At 41.8% G+C, this 19,618-nt stretch overlaps 1 protein-coding gene across 5 annotated transcripts in view; it reads left to right on the forward strand.

Annotated features, from left to right (window-relative positions):
* The window catches only part of RNF145 (ring finger protein 145), a 52,197-nt gene extending 34,376 nt beyond the window's left edge, over window positions 1–17,821 (forward strand). For all 5 annotated transcript variants that reach the window (XM_031047330.2, XM_005147317.3, XM_031047331.2 and 2 more), the window contains 7 exons: window positions 3,560–3,795; window positions 6,496–6,671; window positions 10,328–10,468; window positions 11,893–12,075; window positions 13,978–14,125; window positions 14,783–15,139; window positions 16,236–17,821. In XM_031047330.2, the coding sequence (XP_030903190.2) occupies window positions 3,560–3,795; window positions 6,496–6,671; window positions 10,328–10,468; window positions 11,893–12,075; window positions 13,978–14,125; window positions 14,783–15,139; window positions 16,236–16,661 (1,667 nt within the window). In that variant the 3' untranslated portion in view covers window positions 16,662–17,821. The remainder of the gene's footprint in view (window positions 1–3,559; window positions 3,796–6,495; window positions 6,672–10,327; window positions 10,469–11,892; window positions 12,076–13,977; window positions 14,126–14,782; window positions 15,140–16,235) is intronic.
* Window positions 17,822–19,618: the final 1,797 nt, after the last annotated feature.

Raw genomic sequence — 19,618 nt, forward strand, 5'->3', positions numbered from 1 at the left:
AAATGTTTGTAATTAGCCCTTTGAATCTCGGGTGCAATGCAGCGTCCCATGGTAAAGCAGAATCCCTCAGAGAGCTTCACAAAGCATGAGGCAGGCCTAGGCAGGAAGAGGTCAGGAAGTGTTGTGTCATTCACAGGCAGAAACTAAACCAAGAGTCAAGCCCATTATGCTTCATCCAGGTTTTAATATGGATTAAAAATAAGTGAGAAAAAGATAATACTCTTTGTACCCCATACAGATTTGGGTTGTACTGGGTGTCAGACTAAAGTGCTCCCATATTGTAATGGTTTTTTAAAAGTAGGTACTTGACAATACTAGCAAATATGTACATAAGCAGTTGTCTTTGGGGAAGACCTGTGCAAGTGGGCTATGAGACTTGACAATGTTTTGTGTAAATATTAAATACTTTCTCAGATTTTTTTACATACAGAGGTATTTATCCAGTTCAATCTGCCATGTCTTGGGAGTGTACTGCTCTGAACTGTCATCTTCACAGCAAAATTAATATACAAGTGCTTTGCTCCATCTTTTTCTTCAGTGTTGTGCTGCAGCACTTGTTAACAGAGGCAGTGAGGCAGGTACCTGGGGAAATAATGATGATGCTGATCCAGCTCTTGTTCCTCAAAGTCCTGGTCAGAATTAAGGGGATGATGTACAGCATGCCAACTGCTTCACAGATTTAATATTTGTTAGTGCTTTTATTCATTAGTAGTTTTTGAATGGGCTCTCCTAGTAATTTCTTCCCTGCATCTAATTCAGTCTGATGACTGTTGACTAGAGTTACTAAAATTCCAAAGTGCTGGATGGAAGAAATAAATATCTTTGAAGACCATCCCTTGGATGAGTGTGCTGTTTTGTAAGCATGTCAGTTGCGAATGTTGTAAAGCTGCATGGTTTTGGATGCTACCATGAAGACTTGCTTTTTCTTAGTGCACAATATGGGATTAGATATTTACTTTAACATATACATATACTAATATATCCTGGGGTTTTAGTAGCATTTAAGGATGTAGCCAGGGAATTTGTTAACATCAGCTTTTTAAAATTGGAAGTGAAATACAGTTTCATACAGTCAGGGTGTCTGGAACAGTAGGTGTACCACAAAGGCTTTCTTGTTGAACATTTTCTATTGGCTTATGAGCTGGGGGGCTTTGGCTACCTGTCAACAATGTCTAATGTATTTGTGGATGTTTTGATAAGGGAAAAGAATGGGCTGAAACTTCTGCAATAGATTTCTTCCTTATTGCATCATTCTCTAGCAGAAGAGCCTGGTGTCCTGCATGAGGTTTCCAGCTGTCGGGCTCATTAGCTGTGTCTGGACACTTTTCAGTCCATGGTGTTTAAGTTTAGGGAGTGCAAACAGCTGGATTTGCTGAGTTTAGCAGATAGCTGAAGTGTTAGAATCTTTCTATGATTCGATATGAGGTACAAGCTAATTTCTTCTGGTGCTGTGATGTTACGTTGAAGATTGACAGTGTACAGCCCCACTTGGAGATAAGCTATGATTGTCCTGAACTGCTACCCCAGTTTAAAATGGGAAGTACCAGTCATTAAAAGCTCCATTGGAGGTATTTTCAGTCCCTTCGTGAAGGGGCTGAGAATTGACAAGGTGCAGACTTCAGGAAGAACTTTGGGACCTCCAGAGAAAGTGCTCCATGTGTTTCCTTTGATGGTGTACAGCTCTCCTTTCCATGAAAAGTAACATTTGATCATAGTTTAAAGTAAAAAAGGTGGGAGGGTCAAAGAGTTTCGCAGGGATGACCAGCATACTTGGCACATCACTGCTGGAGGAGAGCAGGTTTTGCTGTTGCATGAGATGAAGCTGAACTTGGAGGTCCTGTTTTGTGATTGGAGTCATGCCAAAGAGCACTGGGTTGTTTAATGGGATGTTGTTGCAGTGTTTTATTTCAGATGATGGCATGCTTACCCAAGAACATCGGATGCTGGGATTTGTATCCCTTTATGTGTGGAGCTGGGTTGCCTTAGTTACCATGAGTTGCAGAAATCCTCACAAGCTGACTGTGCCAGGCTCCTGAATATTACAGCACAGCAGTGTGCTGGTGGTACCTTAAATAGGGTTGTAGCAACGTGTGTGTGGGCAGAGAACAACAAAGCAGAGGGAGAATGCTTCAGAGCTGGTGTGCTGAACTTCTGAAAAGATGAGTAGAGTAACTTTCTCTTAGGCTTACAAGCCCCAGCATGCTGATAGCATCTTGCTGAGAGCAAGGGTGCTTGTTCTGAAATGAAATCTGCTAATTCAGGAGTGCATCTAGCAAATCGGTGGTATGCCTTGAACTTGAAAGAGGACAGTGTGAAGGAGGAAGAACTTTGTGTGCTTAGGGAGTAGGGATTAGAGACTGCTTTCAGCTCAGTTGCAGATATTTTGAAAGCAGATGTCCTTTTCTAGGTGGGGAAGCTGAGCAGAATGAAAGCAAAACCCTGCTACTGCTATTTCTCCTCTTGCTATTTCCCTCCCCAACCCATCCAGAGGGGCTTACAAGGTCAGTAAGCTTATGTGAACGTTTGGAGTTAACAGTGACCTAGAGATGGTAATGGCCTTGATTTTGTTATTCTCTGTTTTGATAAGGCTAATTCCCAGTTTTGGGAAGAGCTGTGAGATACAAACATTGGTGGAGGTAGCTTCAAAACACGATGAGCACTTGGGTTTAGAACCACATATTGTGGCTTTCAGATGTTAGCTAACACAGGCGGTGAACAAGGTTCTGCTTTTAAGTACTATCCAATAAACTTTTTCCTTACTGCAAAGTGATGAGTGAGAATTGTTCTTTTCTGGGTTTCTCCCCGTTCTGTTCCCTCTGAGAGAAAGGGTACAACTTCCAGTGACTCATGGGAGCAGTTACATGGGAGTGGTCTGCTCTGGAAATACCAGTCTCCAGATCTCTGGGGGTGTTGGAGATGTGCTGGTGTCCCTGCCAACTGTTAACTAGAATTTAATCATTAATTACCTGTCACTTGCAAGCTTCAGTCTGCTCAACTGCCTCAAGCGCTATGAAATTATTGAAGTCTCAGCTGCTGCCCTGGCTGTTCTCCTGTTGCTCTTCTGGCCAGAAATTCCCCTTGACGGGAGAAATATTGTTGCTCTAAAAGTCATTTGGGACCTCTGATTACCTTTTCTTTGCATAGATTGGAATGAAAGAGTAGTGTAGCTGTGCTTCGGAAAAGCATCTGCATGTATACAGATCCTACCACTATTGAAGAAGAACAGGGATGACTTGCAGGTTTATCCTCTGCATGTTATTCCTGGGACTTCATATTAATCTGAGTATGATTCTGCATGTGTTGTGGGTTTACATCTCATTAATCTTTAAGGCGAAAGCCTGCACTTGTAGCTTGAAAATGGTGTGGGCCAGCAAAGGGTGCGGAGGAGCCTGGTTTCATAACAGATATGTCCTAGTTAGAACTGTCATAATATGCTGGATGTTGATAACTGCGTTATGGAAAGATAACGTATTAAAAGATGAGTTGGTTTTGTTGTTTTTTTTTTTTTTCCTGAAGGGGATAATCAGCTTGATTATAAAATACTGTGTCGCGTTTCCAGGTCAGCTGGTGGTATGTACGCTCTGCTCCTGCGTCATGAAGACAAAACAGATCTGGCTTTTCTCTGCTCACATGCTCCCTCTGCTGGCACGACTTTGCCTCGTCCCTTTGGAAACCATCGTCATCATCAACAAATTTGCTATGATTTTCACTGGTTTGGAAGTTCTCTACTTTCTGGCATCAAATCTTCTGGTGCCCTATAATTTGGCAAAATCTGCATACAGAGAACTTGTCCAGGTAAGACAGTGAACATAACGATTTCATTTTCCTTGGCCTGCGCCTTTTTTGCAGAAAAGAAAGAGAAAAATACTTTGGCTGTCTTCTGTGTGCAGCTCTGTGTGTGTGTTCCTTTTTCTTAGCAAACCAAATATGTTCTTATCTATAGCATCTTTCTTTAATTTATGGTAGCTTATAATTTGTGTGGGTGAGCAGTTAAGATGTTAATTAGAATTATGCTGCTGGCCAGCTGAGCGTGTCCACTTTGCTTGGGCTTTGCTTAGTCCTGCCAAAATTCAGGCTAAAAGACAAGGTCGTGGCAGAATAGGATTTTGGAGCCTCATTAAGTGAGCAAAGTAATCCCCATGCATTAATTGTAGTAGCTGTTCATTTCAAAAGATGCTTTCTGTATGAAAAGCGTTTATAATTATAGTAGTGTTAAAGTGGGAGTAACACTAAAGCTCATTTTGACTCTAATAATCACTGACTTACAGTCTGATCTGTAACTTACAGACAGTGATTTGAAAAGTCTCTAGTATTTTCTTTAGAACAGCAGTGTTGCTGAGACCGTGAACAAAAGAGTTAGCAGAAACAGAGGAGACTGATCTGACATGTATCCATTTTGTTAACACTTTGACATCTAATATATATGTAGTTGAAAAGACACTTTGTTAATGGTACAGAAACATCATACTGTGTTTTTCTATAAAAATAAAATGTATGTGAATATGAATAGTTTTGTGTATTTTGACATATAAAGCTTGATGCTTGCTTGAACCACTTGCTGGATTCTTTTCAAACCAAGCCACTGTTTAATGACCTCTGCTTTTCAGTCCCTAAACAATCTGAAAAATTAACTTGTTAAGCTCTTGTAAAGCTCTGCTTTGCTGTCATATCTGTCATATACAAACAAAAACTTGGCAGCAGTAGGTGTATAGTGTGCCAAGGTCTCAGCCTGTCATGTTGATCATTACTGTCTGGTTATTTATTTTACATGTAATTGGTCTTTGGAGCAGGATTATCTTTGTTTGTACAGCACCTACCATGGTCCGATCTCACCCATAACTGGCTTGTTGATTTGCTGATTAAAAGCTAATTTGGGGGCTAACTGGCAAAGCTTTAGTATCTTTGTTTTCCAGTGAGAATAGGAAAGTCATGCTTATTCTTCACTTACTATGGCAGTGTTTGGGGTAAACCAGTTGCATGTCTTTGTACAGCTTGAAAACTTGCAACAGGTTGGAACCAGCACTTCCAGTTTTCATGTGCATGAACAATGCAGCATGTAGCTTCCTGAAATCAAATTCAGATTGGGTGTAGGTTTGAGAGTACTGTATCTATTTTTCTTCGTAGGATACTTGTGCTTAAAACACTTAAACATTTTATGAATGTTTAATTGCAAATACATTCATGTGCTATTTTGGTACCAGTGGCAGAGAGTGGTGAATATTAGCATGTTAATCACCAGGAGTGTTTTCTGAGACAGTTGTAAAAGGTGGGGCAAGGCTGCTTTGTGTGTGTTTCAGGCTGTGCCTAATGGTATAATTTAAAAGCAAGTCCAGACCCCTGGCTGCCTACTTGTAGCAGAAGATGCCAGAAATACCTCATGGTTATGAATCTACATTATGAGCGTAGCATGACCCTTTTCCGATGTGGTGAAGCACTTTGCCAGGAGCTGCATAGGATAGCTTGTGTTGGTCCCATGCCAAGGGAGAGCTCAGGAGGATCTCCTGAGGGCTGGTACACTTCCATCACATGTCTGTGTGCAAAGCTAAACACAGGAGTTTGGCACTGTAACCCTGCCAGCAGCATATGCTTGTCCATCGGCCACAGTATGTACTGCCGCAGGTCCTATGAACATAATATCCCTCACGCTTGTCATGAAAGACTAGGTAGGCAGCTTTTTCAGCTTTTTGTTTGCTAAAATGTGCTAACCATTATGGATTGTATGTCACTGTGGGAAGCAGGTGGTGAGGAAATAGTAATTATGAGTGATTTCCTCTTGAGCTTTTGTATTAAGTCCAGCTATATGAAGTTCCAGCTTCTTGGAAATGACTGCACTGTAATTTAGGCTTTGAAGCTCAGATGACTTCTGTTGTATTGCAGAATCTTCTGAAATAACTCTTAAGCATTAATTTCAAAATACTTGGTAGATTAGGAGCAGTCAGAAGTCTGGTACATGTTCTTTTTGAGATACTTAAAATGTCTGAGGCATTAAGTTTTTCCTTAAAAACAGGTCAACAAAGTAGGTTTACTGTATTGAAGTGACGTGGCTCCTATTTCAGTACCTGTGAGTGCAGTGACTTGGCAGTATGTACAGGGAAAACAACATTGCTGTGACTTAAGCTGGACAAAAAGGTCCAGAAGGGTTTTTGTTAACTGGAGGCCTGTGTCCTCACCCCCTCTGGCTTTGAGCAGGCTTCAGTCAGCAACTCCCATCCACTTCTTGGTAGGAAGATGCATTCAGCTGCTCTGATAGTTTGTTGCACAGTCAGGTACTTCTCTCTACTTCTAGATAGTGGTATAGTGGTAATATCTTGCTGCTAAATCTGGGTTCTCCCTTTGTCAGGCTGTAATTTGATGTATCTCCTTTTCTTTGGGATGGCTAATGCAATGTGCATATTATCCTTAGCTTCCTTGTGGCTGTATCGTTGATTGTGCTTTTGATACTAAATCATGGGTGCTATGAACCAGTAACAAACTGCGTTTTTCTGTCTTGCCCAGGTGGTGGAGGTGTATGGTCTCCTGGCTTTGGGAATGTCTCTGTGGAACCAGCTGGTTGTCCCAGTTCTTTTCATGGTGTTTTGGCTTGTCTTGTTTGCTCTTCAGATCTATTCCTATTTCAGTACACGGGACCAGCCTGCCTCAAGAGAGAGGCTCCTCTTCCTCTTCCTGACAAGGTAATTAACTAGTCTGCAAAAGGTTTTCTGTTGTTACTGTCTTCTGAAACGAATGTGCTTTTTTAGACACTGAGTTATGTAGGTTGGCTTTATTGCATTTGGATGCCAAACAAATACTTGTCCTTATTGCAGCGACCACATGTTTAAACCCTTTTAAGCTTGTCCTTCGGAGGCATGGATCCCATTCAGAACAGACAGCATTAGTAAAACTGTGGGACAGGTCCCAGAGAAAGCAAAATATTCCTTTGATGAGGAAATAGCTATAATTAGAGCTTTGGTCCAGAAGCTGTTTTCAGTATAGAAATTGGTTTTAAGGCTGAGATATTTCAGCTGAATTTCAGTCCAAGTGATATTCGTGATTGTGTTGTTTTCTGAGCCTTGTATGTCTCGTTTCATCATTCTGGTGTGGGACACATTCTTGACTTCATCCAAGCAGCCAAAGTACTCCACTCCCAAAGTACTTCTGAGTCCAGTGGTTAATTTGGCAGAGGTGTAAAGATCTTAGATACCAAATTCCTAAAAGCTTTGTAAAAGCTGTGAGATAAAGGAGAGGCCTGTGTTCATGCTGTTTCTGAGAGAAAGGCAGCATTTGGGACATTCTGTCTGGAACCTCCATGTCTTTGCTGGCTGTTCTTCAACTAGAAATGACAGCATACAAAAGGGAGTGGGAGCGTGGGGCAGAGAGGAACTGGGTGTGTTGCAAAGTATCAGTTACACAAATTAGATAGTGTAATACTGGGATAGGAAGAAAAGAGGTAATAGTTGCCTAAACACAAAGGCAACACAGGACATACTCTTTAGAGACCATATGCCATTAATTCTGCTGTTTGGGCAGCAAATTGAGTAACTTGCTCATCAGTGCAGTTTTCCAATCATACTTTACAATTACCTTTTTCTTGTCTCTCTCTGTGTATATCTGTGGTGCAATAGTGTAAGCTGTCAAAGTTCACTATCAGTAAGGAGGAATGCCAGAGATTTTATTGCACGTAGTGTTACAATTGCTTGCATTGTCACACTGCATTATATAAAAGTGCTGACTATGTTACCTGGTTGTTTACTAAACCATTGGTCTCTGAAGTTTTTCCTCCTGTTCATCTCTGCTGCAATTTTAGCTTTGTTACAACAGAGTACTGCTGTTAGAGTGGGGGAAGTGATTTTTTTCCTTATAAATAAATTGAGCTTATTCCTACACCAAATTGTTAACTTCATGGCAAAACAGGGAGCTTGCTTTGCAGGGTTGCATTGACTTGATCTGTGAGTGCCTGAATACCAGTTGATCTCCCTGCAAGTGGAAAAATACGGAAAAACAGTGCAAATGTTCTCAGCCCTGTTGCAGTTGAGAGGTTATAAATGCTTATTCATCTTAAAAGCAAAAACCCAATACCACTAATAGCCTCTTAACCCCTAGAAGGGAGCTGAAGTAACTTGTGAGGGCAGTTAATAATGTAGTGCTGGCTGTTCAACAAAATGGAAGAAAAGATGAGCTCTTCCATGAGAGTGAGTGAATTCTGCATCTTTTCTCTTAAAATATTATAGCTGGAATTCAGGTGAGAGCAGTTGTGGTGTGCAGAACAACTTTGTCCAGCTCTCATAGGAATATCAGAGTGGCTCTGCTGGCTCAGACCAAATACTGTCTAGCCCAGGATCCACTTTCCAGCAGTGGCTGTAAATGAATACCTGGAAAAACACCCGCTCATAATGTGACAAACGGGACACTTCCTAGTACTCTTCCAGTCCTGCATCCAACTTGAGCTGTCAAGCTGCTTTAGCTAAATATGGTTAATATGCATCCAGTAACCCTCAAAAGAGCTTCTCTTCCATCAGTTTGTGCTTGCTGCCCTTGAGCCCATGTACACCTGCATCACTGAAAGATCTCAAGCAAGGAGTTTCACAGCTGGGCTTGGTTTGTATGATTAAAAAAAAATCCATTTTGATTGTTTGAATCCATATAGCTTCATTCAGTGCTCCTCGATTCATGTATGGGGGTGGGAGAGCAACATACCAAACAGTTCTGTTCTTTAAAATTGGGAGTAGCATAAGTTTGTTCTTCTCAAACTGGAAAGCTCTTGCTTGCATGTTTGCTGTTTAAAAAACATTCCCTACCTTTTGTTGTCCTTGTTCCTGTCAAGATCTTTTTTGTGGGTGGGTAACTGCTGTGATTTTTGAGAAGCCTTGAAGAGTTCAGCTCTTTGGGACAATTTATGAACATGTGCTTGACACATAAATATAACACACAGAGCTTCCTAGGATTCTCTTTGAGCTCTTAATCTCCTCTGGGACCCTTGCTTAATATATCATCTGAAAGTAAGTTTAAGGGTGTTAAAATTGATGAAAAAGAATCGGGCAGAAAAGTATACTGCAGAAATAACTGCTTTAAATATTGCATTTCTCACTACCATTGTGCAGCAGGAATATTTGAAAACCTTTTCAGCTCTGCCCAGCTTGGTAACCAGGCAGAATTCGAAGGCTTACCAGAAGCCCTGCAAATAGTACATGTAAACACATCAACATTTTCTGTTTTGAATGGCTTTCAAAGGAGTTTTCCAGTTAAAGTGGTCATTGAAAGAGACAAACTAAATGTCTCTTGGACAAGCTTTGTTTATTTTTGAGGCATGCATTTCCTGAAGGTCCTTTAGTCTTGTCAGAGCCCTGGACTAGTTCACTCTTCAGTTGGTTAATTAGCCTGACATGGTTTTGACCACCCTATTTTCTCTCACAAGACTATTGTCCTGGTGAGCAAGAGAAGATTTTATTTATTTGTTTGTGAATGGGGGTGTCAGTGTGTATTACCTTGGATAATATATGTGAGGATTTCCAGATGCGTAATCCCTTGCTGACAGGGATTTCTGGTTCTGTGTAAGCTGATTCTTTACGTAGTGCTGGGGCATGTGGTGCACTGCATTCCCCTTGTTCTGACAGCATTGTTTCAGAAGCCAGAGTACACTCTGAGGCTTAGGCTGCTCCAAATATTGCAGTGCCAGAATCAACAGAAGGTGAGGAAGCTGAAGTAATGCAGCTATTCTCAGCATCAGCAGATGTATTCTGGGGTCTCAGTCTGTCTGAATTCACTGCTGTTGCAAAAGAGAGGAAGAAGCCTCCTACAGAGTACTCTTTGCTGTCTTATTTTGCTGCTTCTGGTTCAGCCATATGAAAGACAGGCATTGCCTACCTGAACCTGGGGTGAATTTTATCAGTTTGATGTTTGTTTGCATTACTGTGGATCTGAGTGGAAAGCGCCTTAATGAATCCCATCTGCTTTAGCTCTGCTTCTGGTAGCTGGCAGAAATTGCAGCAGGTAAACTTGGGTGCATTGTGGTTATCATATTTACATTAAGTTATGAAAACCCTGCGCAAGCAGGACAGTGCCACCGTGTGGCACAGCGCTGAAGAGGGACCAGAGAAACCATAGCACAGCCCTGACAGCGGCATTAGCCGAGATGAAATTGTGTCTTGGGAAGAAGTAACAGAATACCTCTCATCTTTTTCTTTTTATAGAAGCGTTTCATGGTGGTTTAGAGTTTTTGATATATTCATTAAACCAATCCAATTTTGCTTTCAAAGCAGCTTGCACAATGAACAGGACAAGGGGAGAGCTCAGCATGTTGCTTTTAATTGATGGACCTTTTATTTTTGTTTCTTTCCCTCTCTCCTCCCAGTATTGCCGAATGCTGTAGCACGCCATACTCACTCCTGGGCTTGGTCTTCACAGTCTCTTTTGTTGCTTTGGGAGTTCTGACTCTCTGCAAGTTTTACTTGCAGGGTTATCGAGCATTCATGAATGATCCTGCTATGAACAGGTAAGTGCCTTGTTGTGCCTAAGGTCTAAAAAGAAGGGTTTTATACAGAAATATGCAGGTTGCTTTGCAGTTTTTTAACTTATGAACTATTGGGTATCCTTGGCGGGCTTTTTGTATGCCAATCTTTGTGCATAGGAAAGATTTGAGGTGAAAATACAGCTTGTCACAGACTTCTTAGGAGATGGTTAATTTCTGTAGTAAATTCAGGGCTTTTAGTTGGGATTTGGATTGTCTTAGTGCTTTCATTTTCATGAGTCACTGGAAAATTTTCACATGCTTGGATAATCTGAACACTTCATCTTTCCATTTCCTCATTTACCCTGTAGTAATGTGTGAAACATTACTAATCTGTGAGGCTTAAAATACAGCATTTTATGGATTGCCTGTAAATTACTATGGGAAATAGCCAAAATATGGGAACTGCCTTTTCTTAACACTTGTCCCAACTTGTCCAATATGAAATTGGGATCCTAGGTATGATAGTACCTTTCTCAGTTATTCCAGCCCTTAACACTATAGAAAATTTAGACCATATGCAAAAGTGTTTTCATTTTGGATTTTATGATGTGGAAGTAAAAATGCTATAAATTGGGGTGCCCAGGAGTAGTATACTGTCCTGAGTTCAGCAGGAACCAGCTCTCTGGGAGTTGGGGGAGCAAAGGGGGGAGTGAGTGCACGAACTGTGTGGCTGGGTTTAAACCACGACATCTACCTAAAAGTATATTTTGGGTAAGAATGCAGTTCTGGGTGATCTCTTCTTTAACTGTGTCAAATACTGGTGCTGAATTTGTGGAACTCAGAGGTATTATATTCAATATGAGGTTCCAAGCCAAGAAGAAGAGGACAGTGTATAGGTACTGAAAAATGGCTAAATTGCTGGTTGCCTGACCTGGTCACTGGGTGGGTTGTTGAGCTAAGGATGTTTCCCCTGCACCAAAGGACAGAAATGAGGGTGTTGATGGGAAATGTAACCAGTAGAGGGGGTTTTTGTGGTGATGTAGGAATGAGGCTGACTGGTGCCCAGATGTAGACATAGCAGGGTTGCTTTGGGCTTGTGTAGGCAACACTGAGGTGGGTGGGTTCCTCCTCTTAAGACACAGCATGGGTCCTTACAATGCTTTGTGCTGGGGGGGGGGGGAGGGGGGGGTTCTCTTATTGGATGTTGTCTGCTGAGTTGCATGTAGCCCACACACTGAGGCAGGAGCAGTCTGAAATCTGGTTCCTAACCCCCAGCACTTCAGTGTTTCTGAAAACACTCCTCTGATTAAAACCTTAGCAGGGACATCAGTAAAAGCTAAAACAAGACATTTGAAGGATTGTGGCAGAAAGAGCTTATTTCCTGGTGTTTCTAGATGTATTTTTGAACCAGCATTGACACACAGAAATATGTGATTGATTGTTCTTTTTACTCTGTTAATCTGCAGGGGAATGACTGAAGGCGTCACACTCCTCATCCTGGCTGTGCAGACAGGTTTGATTGAGCTCCAAGTTGTGCATCGGGCATTCCTGCTAAGTATTATTCTTTTCATCGTGGTGGCATCCATACTTCAGTCCATGCTGGAAATCGCTGATCCCATTGTCTTGGCACTGGGAGCCTCAAGGGACAAGTAAGAGACTGATTTCCTAAAATTGAAACTTACTCAATGCTGGTCTAGGAGGTGATAAACTAGTAATTGATGACCTGATTTGGCTTTTTAGTAGCTTATAAATTTACCCTGTCTTTTGAATGCAGATTTCTAGTCTAAATTCTCTAGCTTTCTCCTCCCTATCCTGTTTTCTCAAGAGCACATGATATAATACTTTTCCTCATGCTGTGTGCTGGCAAACAGAGGTGACTTTGGTCACCTGCTCCTGCCAAGGACTGCATCCATCCAGCCTTTGTAAAGCCATGCTGTTCTGCAGCTGCTGGCTGCCCACCCCGAGCATGGCACTGTTCAGTGATTATTCTCCCTAGCAAGAGTGTCAGTGCACTGTGGTCTCAGTTAAGCAAATCCAGGACTCCAGCACTCTTCCCACCCACCCTCCATTGTGTGGCTTTGCAGAATGGTTTTGCTTAACCTCCGCTGCAGTTGGGTAGGTTTCCCTCTATGCAGTGATCTCAGACAGCTGAGAAGTTGTCAGAAGATCTCAAACAGAAGAGATCTCAGACAGGGTGGGAAGTTTCTGAGGGTAACCTCCAGTTAAATATCGTAAACCCTTTTTCCGTGAGATTGATCCCAAAATGAGAGGGTTTACTGGCAGAAAATAAGAGGTGGAAGGCTTGCATTAGTGCACCAGATGTTCTGATGATGGGGGATTGTTGTTCAGTTTCTGATTTGAAAAGTTGTATTGGTATCTGGTGTTCTTGTATTTGTCTGTTTGAATCTTTCTTAATTGTTTGTGTCTTTTTCTGTAACCTCTAAGTGAAGAAATGAAAGAGAAAGCTTATTTATGTGTAGAGATTTTGTTTAGCTTAGAGGCTACTTGTAGCCAGCATGTTCTGCCTGCAGCAATGCTAATTTCAAATATAGTAACACAGGGAGAGGGAGTAGAGCCAGGATATGAGCATCTGCCTGCTTAAAGAAGCAGTCTGTGGTGATACTGAGTTCTAACTCTCTTCTGCCAAATCTCCCAGGCAGTTCTAAATCAGCTAAAATTAGGATAAATTCCACTTCAGCTTTGCCTTTCTCCCTCACCTACAGACACAGACTTGCATGTGTCATAGCAATGTTATCTTCCAGATAGTTTCTTTGTCAGCTTCTGCGTTATTCTTTTGCTATTCCTGTACCACATTTTAACCTAAATGAGATTAAAATACCTGAGGAACATGCAGAGGTAGTATAGTAAATTACTGAAGGCATCCTGAAAACTTTCCAAATGGGTGGGTAGAAAAAGATTGATGGTGTATTCAGGTTGGGGAGGAGATGAGGAAGAAGAAATGATAGGAGCAGAGTAAGGAATGGAAGAGATGGATGTTCAAGTCCTGCTACATTTCTTTTGTGATGTCTGAATTTGGGAATATGCTTCTAAAGGCAGCAGGATTAAATTTAGTGATGAAAAGAAATACCTTTGCCCCATGTGTATTAGCAAAAAGACACAGAAGAGTTGTAGTAAGTATATAATCTGGGTAAGCTCTGTTTATATGGAAAAGCATACAAACAGTTACATGCATATTTAGTAATTTTCTTCGTTTTACTGGTCTTTCATCTGAAACATTTATTATCTCTGATACTTCATTTTCCAACCACTGATCAGACCCATTATGGCAATTACTGTGGGTGAATTTTTTTCCCATAGTTTTTGTCTTTGTATTGAAAACAGAAAAGGCCATATGAGAAGGAACTTTTCATACTCTACGTGGTGTAGCCATGCATGGTTGGAATGAGACTGTGTCTGAGTCAAATACAAATTCCTTTCAACAAGTTCAAGCCTTGAGCAAACATCTAACTTGCCTACATTGAGCAGGCAGGCTATTCTTATCCTGACACTTAAACCTGATGTAAAAAATAAAACTGTTGTGTTGTTTGCAGGAGTCTGTGGAAGCACTTCCGAGCAGTCAGCCTCTGTTTGTTCTTACTCGTGTTCCCCGCGTACATGGCCTACATGATTTGTCAATTTTTCCACATGGATTTCTGGCTGTTGATCATTATCTCCAGCAGTATTCTAACCTCTCTTCAGGTAAGAATGCTAGCCCTGTAGTAACTGTGAAGCCTTCCATTAACCTGTGATACTGTTACTCTAGAGGGGGATATGCATGATGAGGAAAGACCAGGGATGACAGAAGTGCAGAAGTACAAGATAAGATATAAAATCTCTTTCGTTAGCTTGTATCTGAGGCTAAGGGGTAGGAATACAGGTGAATGAAAGTAATTTCAAATTGTAAAGCCAGAAGGCTTTTGAAGGCATAACTGTCATTGTAAAAAGTTGGGGTTTTTTGCCTCCCAGAGTACTCATCTATGTATTGTTACTTGGCTGTGGCTCTTTGAAAGTGATTTGATGTTTATAACACAGCAGTATAAATACAGCAGATGTTTTCTGCTAAGCATATTTGTTGTAACACTATAAAATTGCTTCTCATGATGCTCAGCACTTCTGTTGAATCAGCTCAGCTGTGTTCTTGACTGAGAAAAGTACGGAAGGGGAAGTACTGGGGAACAAGCTTACATGCTCTGCAAGGAAGAGTGACTTTTATTTGTCTTGAAGCTCAGCAACAGTCTTACTTCTTTGAGTCTCCCCTTTCTATCTGGTTTGTACAGAGCTGAATGGACAATGCTGGCTGACTTATGCTCTGATTCAGAATTGGATGCTGAGCTCATGGTCTTTTCCCTGTTACAGGTGCTTGGGACACTTTTCATTTATGTTTTGTTTATGGTGGAGGAGTTCAGAAAAGAACCTGTAGAAAATATGGATGATGTAATTTATTATGTGAATGGCACATACCGGCTGCTGGAATTCCTTGTCGCTCTCTGTGTGGTGGCATATGGTGTCTCGGAGACAGTCTTTGGTGAATGGACTGTGATGGGTTCTGTGATCATCTTCATTCACTCCTATTACAATGTGTGGTTGCGGGCCCAACTGGGATGGAAGAGTTTCCTTCTTCGTAGAGATGCTGTGAATAAGATAAAATCGCTGCCTGTTGCCACAAAAGAGCAGTTGGAGCAACACAATGATATCTGTGCCATCTGCTACCAGGTAAGAATGAAAGTGTCAGAAGATTGACTTTAATTTAGACATCTCTATACTGTCAAGTTCAGTCTGCAACTAGTAAAATAAGTTACTTGAATCATGTTTAACGAGTAATATTCTGCTCAGTAAATCACTTGAATTACCCAGTTTTCTGCTTTGTGTAAATTGATTTGGAGTGCTGTCACCCACGGAGTCTTTTATGAATAAAGAGATAGTTTGGAAGTGCTTATTCCTTTTTTTTAATCAAGTTACACAAAAAACTTCCTTAAAACCTCTTGTACTTGGGTTGATTTGGTCTCAAAAGTAACAGCAAATGTGCCCTTTCTTCATTAGTGAAAGATTTTGTTAGTGAAAGACAGTGTAAACTCTATAACTTATTTGTTGTTATTCCATAGAAGTAGCCCAGTATTTACAGACATTGTTACTTCAACTTCATGTGCAATGTCAGTTTTATAACAGAAACCTAATTATCGAGTCTTTCTAATGTAAGCCAGCAGATGCAAGTACCTTAGAAATCAATGCTGAAAGTAGTATCTTTATCACACCTCTAGCTCCAAGGTCTCTTTCGCTTGGATAGAAATTGTAGTTTGTATGACAGTGAAAGAACCACCCTAAGATGAGAGTGTAGTTGGAGAGCAGTTGGAGTGACTCCCAGCTTGATACTCCAGGCTCTTTGAAGAGTAAAACTATGGGTGCCAGATTGAATGAGGGTGTTTGAAACACCAGACCAATAACATGTGGGTCTCAGCTGACAAAAGTTCAGGGGTTACTTAATTTCTTGCTTGCTGTTGTTATGTGTTATATCTGTAAGTTTGCAGGTTTTGACATGCACAATTATTTCTTTAATTCTGTGACTCTTAACACCTTATAAACAAAGTTTTTTCCCTAATTTCTAATCCCTGTGGTATAAACAGCCAGATCTACCCTGTGTTTGTATTTGAATGTAGAGGCTTGTTGATATGAAGGAAGGAACATTCTTTTATTTACCTGTAGACTCCTTCAGTCTCTTCTGTGGCTAATGGACCCATCGGATACATGGGATGAGAGGAAAGGAGTGGAATTACAAATAATATGATCTTCCTTCTTTTCTTGTGTCTTTCAGGATATGAAAACTGCTGTGATCACACCATGTAGTCATTTTTTTCATGCGGGTTGTCTTAAGAAATGGCTGTATGTGCAAGAAACCTGCCCTCTGTGCCACTGCCAACTTAAGAGCCCTTCACAGCTACCGGGGCTGGGACTGGAGCCAGCTCAACAGCCAAATCCTGTTGCAGAGCAGAATACCAGACCTGGAGATGAAGCTGAGCCACCTGGTGCTGAACCTGACAATGGGCCAGATGTGAAAGACAGCCCTAACAAGAGCAGTGGCCAGGTTACTGGTGGACAGGACGGCCTGGAGGGGTCTCAAAGCATGGACAGTGACACAGGCCCATGTGAGGCCAGCCAGGGAGCAGCTTGTGCTGCAGAACTAATGGCAGCTCCAGCGGGGTGCCCTGCTCCAGATCCAAGGGTTTGTGTCCAGCTCTAAGGTGACAAGGGGTGACACAGGAACAAACACATTTCAGAGATTCAAGTTTGACTCAGAAGAAAACTTATCCTTCCACAGCTGTGAAAGAAGTTTAGCTGTTAATGCTGGTCAAAATGTAATCTCCCATGCTGATTTTTATGGGCTGCTTGGTAGTGGTAGCTCCAGTGAGATGCAGTAGAAATGACTTCAGAAGCTCTCTGAACTGTGGGCATAGGAAGGATGTCTGGAAACAAATTGTAGTGAAAAAGTGTTTTCAAGACACAGGTGAGGGATAAGAGGAACAAGAGGTCTGTGAAAGGTTGCTGACAGACAGGAAGAGGGTATCACATACAGCCATGTCCCGGGCTACCTGACAGGTATTAAATGCAGCAAGTTGCCAGTGTCTGGTTGCTAACAATTTTTTATGGCACGTAAGCAAAAATCAAAGCTACAACAGCAGTGATTGTACTAGAAGATGGAAGCACTCTTAATACGTTATGTCTATGCTTTGGGTGTTCTTGGTGGGGCAGTTGCATTTGAATTCATGTAACCTATAGTGACTCTTGACTTTTATGACGGAGTCTTAAATATTTTGTTGTATATGAAACTTTTGCTAATAATGGGCACAGTCTGGGCTGTGTGAAGTAAACTAAAGCTCTAATGAACGCTTTGACCTCTGCTACCGTGTGCAGGAGGCAAGTGGGATGAGTTTTAGGGCACAGATAGAGGCCTTGCAGTACTGTGCTGTGTAATGTTTAATTCTTGCAGCTGAATTAAAACAGTATTAAACTCTGGCGATATTTGCACTTTGGGAATGAGTACATTATTGTGTATGATCAGACTCCGCAAATGCCACTTTTAAAGCTGTTAATAGGTTTGCACCTTTTTTTCTTTGACAAGGACATGTCCATACTTAAATTTTTACATTCATCATGGCTTCAAGTAGAACTAGGGACTGGGGTGGGGAATAGGTGGGAGTAGGGAGCAGGCAATTTTTTTATGTGAATTTTGATATGAAGAGAAATTAGTCACTTATTTATACGATAGGCTTGACTCAAGTGTTTTTCAAAGTTGGTATTCCTAATGTGAAATGTGATACTATTTTATTTTTAGTAGTAAATTTGGATGTAGACTGACAGACATAGCTGAATGTCTTAATAAATTACATTTGAAGATTTTTACACCTGGTTATGTGATTCTTGCACTGAAATGCCATCGATTAAGTATGTGTTGAGAGGCTCTCCTGCAACAGCAGCTCTTTATTCCCCTTGGAGCTCAGTGGAACTTCTGATGCACACACTCTTCTCCCATTTCCATTTCAGTGCTGTGTGTCTTTGTGATACCTTCTGGCCTCCCCCAGGCCTTGCCACCAGATCTTGTCCACAATAACAGAACACTGGGGCCTGTTTGCTCCCAGAGGCTGTGACTGCTGCTGCTGAATATCAAGCAAAACCCAAACCTATTTCCTCCCCACCTGATAGGAGGGGAATATAAGTTGCACCATCCTGTGATTCTGTATCAGTTTTGTTTTCTTGTGTATTAATCAGACATGTAGATTTTCCATGTGCTTCACTACAAAGCTTTTATTAACAGCTTGGGTATGTTTGGGAGAAAGATTGTGAGGCTTTTTTATTGAACTCTTCTTTTTCACTCCTGTTAGTCAGTGCTTTAGGTCCTGCTCTTGCACATCTGCATTTCTGTGGAGTTGAATCCCTCTCAAAACAATGTGTATGTGTCCAAGTTTTTAATCTACATAATTTAGACTGTTTCCATTCCAGCCATACTTGAAAGCCTGTGGAGGCAGGAAATGGAGGGTCTGGGGGGGCAGCACTGTTAAGGGATGCTCTGAAAAATTGTGAAATGAAGACTTTCCCTCAATTCACAGAACGTGTTTTTGAAGGATGTCCTGTGAAACTCTGCTTGCTGTCCCTAGGTGTGGGAAAATGATCCCTAAGTTCTTCATGCAAGCAATGGGAAGGTTTTCCTTTGTGTAAGGTCACCTTCCTCACATGGTGGGGAGCAAGTGATGCCCAAATGATGAGGAAGAGAGAAAAGTCAGGCTTGGTCTGTCTTGTGAAATTAAGGTTGTAACTGCTCTACAGATAGCTTGGGGTGAAGGCAGGGAAAAACGGAGAGGAACTTGTGTTCACCTACAGGACTCACATGTGGGCAATGGGGCAGGAGGGAATCACAGGGGTCATTGTCTCCAGTTCCTCCAAGTCCCACACTGTGTCACATCGTCACTTTTATAAATACAGGAAGTGGTGTTGAGAAAGTAGCAAAAACATAAGTCTTGTGTTCATGGCTTCTGCTGAGGAGCTGTTCCTCAGCCTGACCTCTTGGCAGCGAACCTTTCCACTTCTACCCTAAGTTGTCCGTAACTCACTGGTAATGCAAAAGCTAGAAGAAAGGACTCTGGATTCACACCACCACTGGTAAGAGGTAAGTGCACTTTGAGACTCCTCACTGAGAACCAGCAGTCCCACAGCAGATTCAACAACCACAGTGTCATCCAGGACTGTGAGTTGGACATGGATGTGGCATTGGAAAGGAGCCTGGCAGCGTAGGAAGGTATGTGCTGGCTCTCAGGAGAAATTATGCTGCGAGATTCCTACTCAAGTGAACCAAAAGCAACTGTTCTGTGCTGGAGAAGGTGCTCAAAGGTGTGGAGGCTCTGGCAATCGGCAGAGTTGAGCACCGTGGCAAGAGGGGCTGAAGGAGGTGAAAACTGCACCTCTTTACTGTGAGAAGGTTATTTTCAAGAGGGAGAGAAGAGAAAGGAGGGGAGACTGCTGGCTTGGGGAGCTCATAGGAACAGAACTTCACTTGAGAGATGGGAGTTCCCTGCTTTAGGTGCCAACACCATTACAAAGAGTTGTTTGTAAGAGCCAGCCAAGGTGGAGTGTGGACGCTGTGCAGTGTTCATGAGGCAGAGCTCACCGGCTACTGGAATCTGCTGGACTGCAAAGTTAAGAGGG

The sequence above is a fragment of the Melopsittacus undulatus genome, chromosome 10 (assembly GCF_012275295.1).
Source record: "Melopsittacus undulatus isolate bMelUnd1 chromosome 10, bMelUnd1.mat.Z, whole genome shotgun sequence".
Lineage (NCBI taxonomy): Eukaryota > Metazoa > Chordata > Aves > Psittaciformes > Psittaculidae > Melopsittacus > Melopsittacus undulatus.